The following is a 2,500-nucleotide window of genomic DNA, read 5'->3' as shown; positions in this document are numbered from 1 at the left end:
TGTGTGTGTGTGTGTGTGTGTGTGTTTGTGTGGCTTCACGTTTATCAAAGCAATGTTATCTGTCCATACCACACACAGACAGTCTCTCTTGTTGTGTGAAATTCATCTTGATTTGTCAGTGCACAAACATGTTGCTAACAAAGTAAGCAAGAAAGTAGTAATCAAAGACAGTAAGTGATGCCTGCTGTGTGTTCTGTCTAATAAAGTCTATAAAAACTATAAGTAGCGACTTAGACTTCATACAAGCGATAGGTATTTGTGTCTTGATGTCTTTGCTCTCTTGCTAACATTTATATTTTTCTACTTATGGTTTCTGGTTTAGTATATAAACGTTTACCTTTCTGCTGGCTTTGCTGTGAAATACATTAGGCTTTAAATAACTGAACACAAACAAGTTCAATGTAATTGCTTCCTACATGACTGACAAATGGTCTGATCTACATACTTGTCATGCATATTATATGCTTATTAAACTTAACATGTTGTAATTTGTGATTTGATTATGTTGTTTCTTGGTGGTCACTGTGTGACATTAGTTACTACTACTCTGTAGTAACTAAACATTTTTTCCTTTCTAGTTGAAGGAAATGCAGCGCATGGCAATGGCCCTAGTTCTGGTGAAGGATCACCTTGTGCCTCGCCCAAGGCATCCAACGTCTTGAATTCAGAGTCTTCACTCTCAGAGGTAAACATTATTGTTTTCTTTAGAACCAGATGGGCAACAGGAAACAGAAAAGCAAACAGACAGACAGACAAGACAGACAAATTGACAGACAGACAAACAGACAGACAGACAGACAAACAGACAGACAGACAGACAAGACAGTAGTGTTCGACACAGGAGCTGGATTTAACGTGAAGCTAGATATAGCACTTGCTCACCCTTGGAACTCAGACATATTCCCTACATCTGTGCCACTACAAACAGAGCAGCTGGATCAAGGAGAGAAGAAAGGAAGAAGTTCAGATACAACAGAGAGAGGTACCTAGAAGGGTTAAGCATAAAGGTGACATCTGGTGCTAGAACATTTTGGCAGATGGGGAAAGCAGGGATAAGATTGTCTAGACCAGATGTCAAACAGATCCAAAGATAAGTTTGGGAATCCGAACAGATTTGAGGTTATAGACAACTGGAAGAAAAGGTTTGCTATCCAGCTGCGAATGTGCAATGCAGGTGTGATTCTTTAATGCAGCTATCTGTGGACAGATAAACATTTAGAGACACCGTGACAAGAGATCCATTCTGTCTAGTCTACAGTGTGTGTGTGTGTGTGTGTGTGTGTGTGTGTGTGTGTGTGTGTGTGTGTGTGTGTGTGTGTGTGTGTGTGTGCAGACAGACGTGCAGACAGACAGGCAGACAGACAGACAGACAAACCAAGTTAGTGATGATCGCTTAGACAGTTAATTGCACTTGCCATTGCAGGAGATGGAAACAGTTGAATCTGCTGGTGACTCTGCTGTCTCTTCTTTCTCCCAGCTTAGTGGTCTTGCGGAGACTGCCAGTGCTACGTCATCATTACAAAGTCTCCCACCTGGTTCTCACACTTTTGGTCCGCATCCACCTGTTATTCATGCAGTATCATGGCCAAGACAGTCTGGAGGAGAAGAAGAGAATCAACAGGATGCATTCACCTCCAGATTAGCTCAGCAGGTGGCAACAATGAACCAGTCGACACACAGAGCATTACATAGGACGATAGCCCAGCCTGTTCCAGTTGTTGGAATACCACCACAACACGTGGTGAGCAGTAATCTAGTCAAGCATGCTTGTATTACAGTATAACCTCTCGCTTGGTCCCTTTTTCATCTGCACACTCATTGGCTTACTCTTTACATGCTTAGCTGTTGACATGTTTGTTTGCCAGATTAACTGCATGTAAACATGTGCAGGTGTGTGTACACATGTGGTCTCTTCACTACTTGTGTTTTGTCAGTGGTTCATTTATTATATCTCAATTTGTTTGTGTAGTTGATTTTATGTACTTTATTAGAAACCGTTGACGATTGTGTCGCCTCCCAAACAAGAGTCTCATACTCCTACGTTTGTTCCGCCTGATCCAGGACAGTTATTTCATCGAAAGCTCGGACAAACACGCTCTGCTCCTCTTCCTGGGCAGCTACCTGTAAGTGACATAAACTCGCACGAACTCCAGTTTAATATGCAGTCACTGAGAGCGCAATATGAGCTGGAACAACGTGAGTTGCTCAGACAGTATCAGATGAAACAGAGGCAGTTGGCAGCGATACAGATGGAAGGGGAGGAACAGTTACGGATGCACTTGATGCAACTGCAGACTGCTTTTAGACAAAGGGAGCTGATGTTGGCGCAGGAACATGAGCTGAAGCAAAGTCAGATGCAGATGCGACAAGCGGCTATAGGAAAGGTAACATAGTATTCTAATGTATTGAGAGATGCATTCCTCTAATACAATAGTCTAGTGTATTGTGAGATGCATCCCTCCAATACAGTAGTCTAGTGTATTGTAAGATGCATCCCTCC

General features: G+C 42.4%; 1 protein-coding gene across 3 annotated transcripts in view; it reads left to right on the top strand.

Moving 5' to 3' along the window:
* The window catches only part of LOC134192926 (histone deacetylase 4-like), an 11,311-nt gene that overhangs the window by 2,009 nt on the left and 6,802 nt on the right, over positions 1-2,500 (top strand). For all 3 annotated transcript variants that reach the window (XM_062661683.1, XM_062661681.1, XM_062661682.1), the window contains exons 6-8: positions 579-685; positions 1,424-1,741; positions 1,992-2,384. In XM_062661683.1, coding sequence (XP_062517667.1) covers positions 579-685; positions 1,424-1,741; positions 1,992-2,384 — 818 coding nt within the window. The remainder of the gene's footprint in view (positions 1-578; positions 686-1,423; positions 1,742-1,991; positions 2,385-2,500) is intronic.

This window comes from Corticium candelabrum, chromosome 17, assembly GCF_963422355.1.
Source record: "Corticium candelabrum chromosome 17, ooCorCand1.1, whole genome shotgun sequence".
Lineage (NCBI taxonomy): Eukaryota > Metazoa > Porifera > Homoscleromorpha > Homosclerophorida > Plakinidae > Corticium > Corticium candelabrum.
Note: the sequence above shows the minus strand (reverse complement) of the source record. Positions and strands in the feature narration are given on the sequence as shown.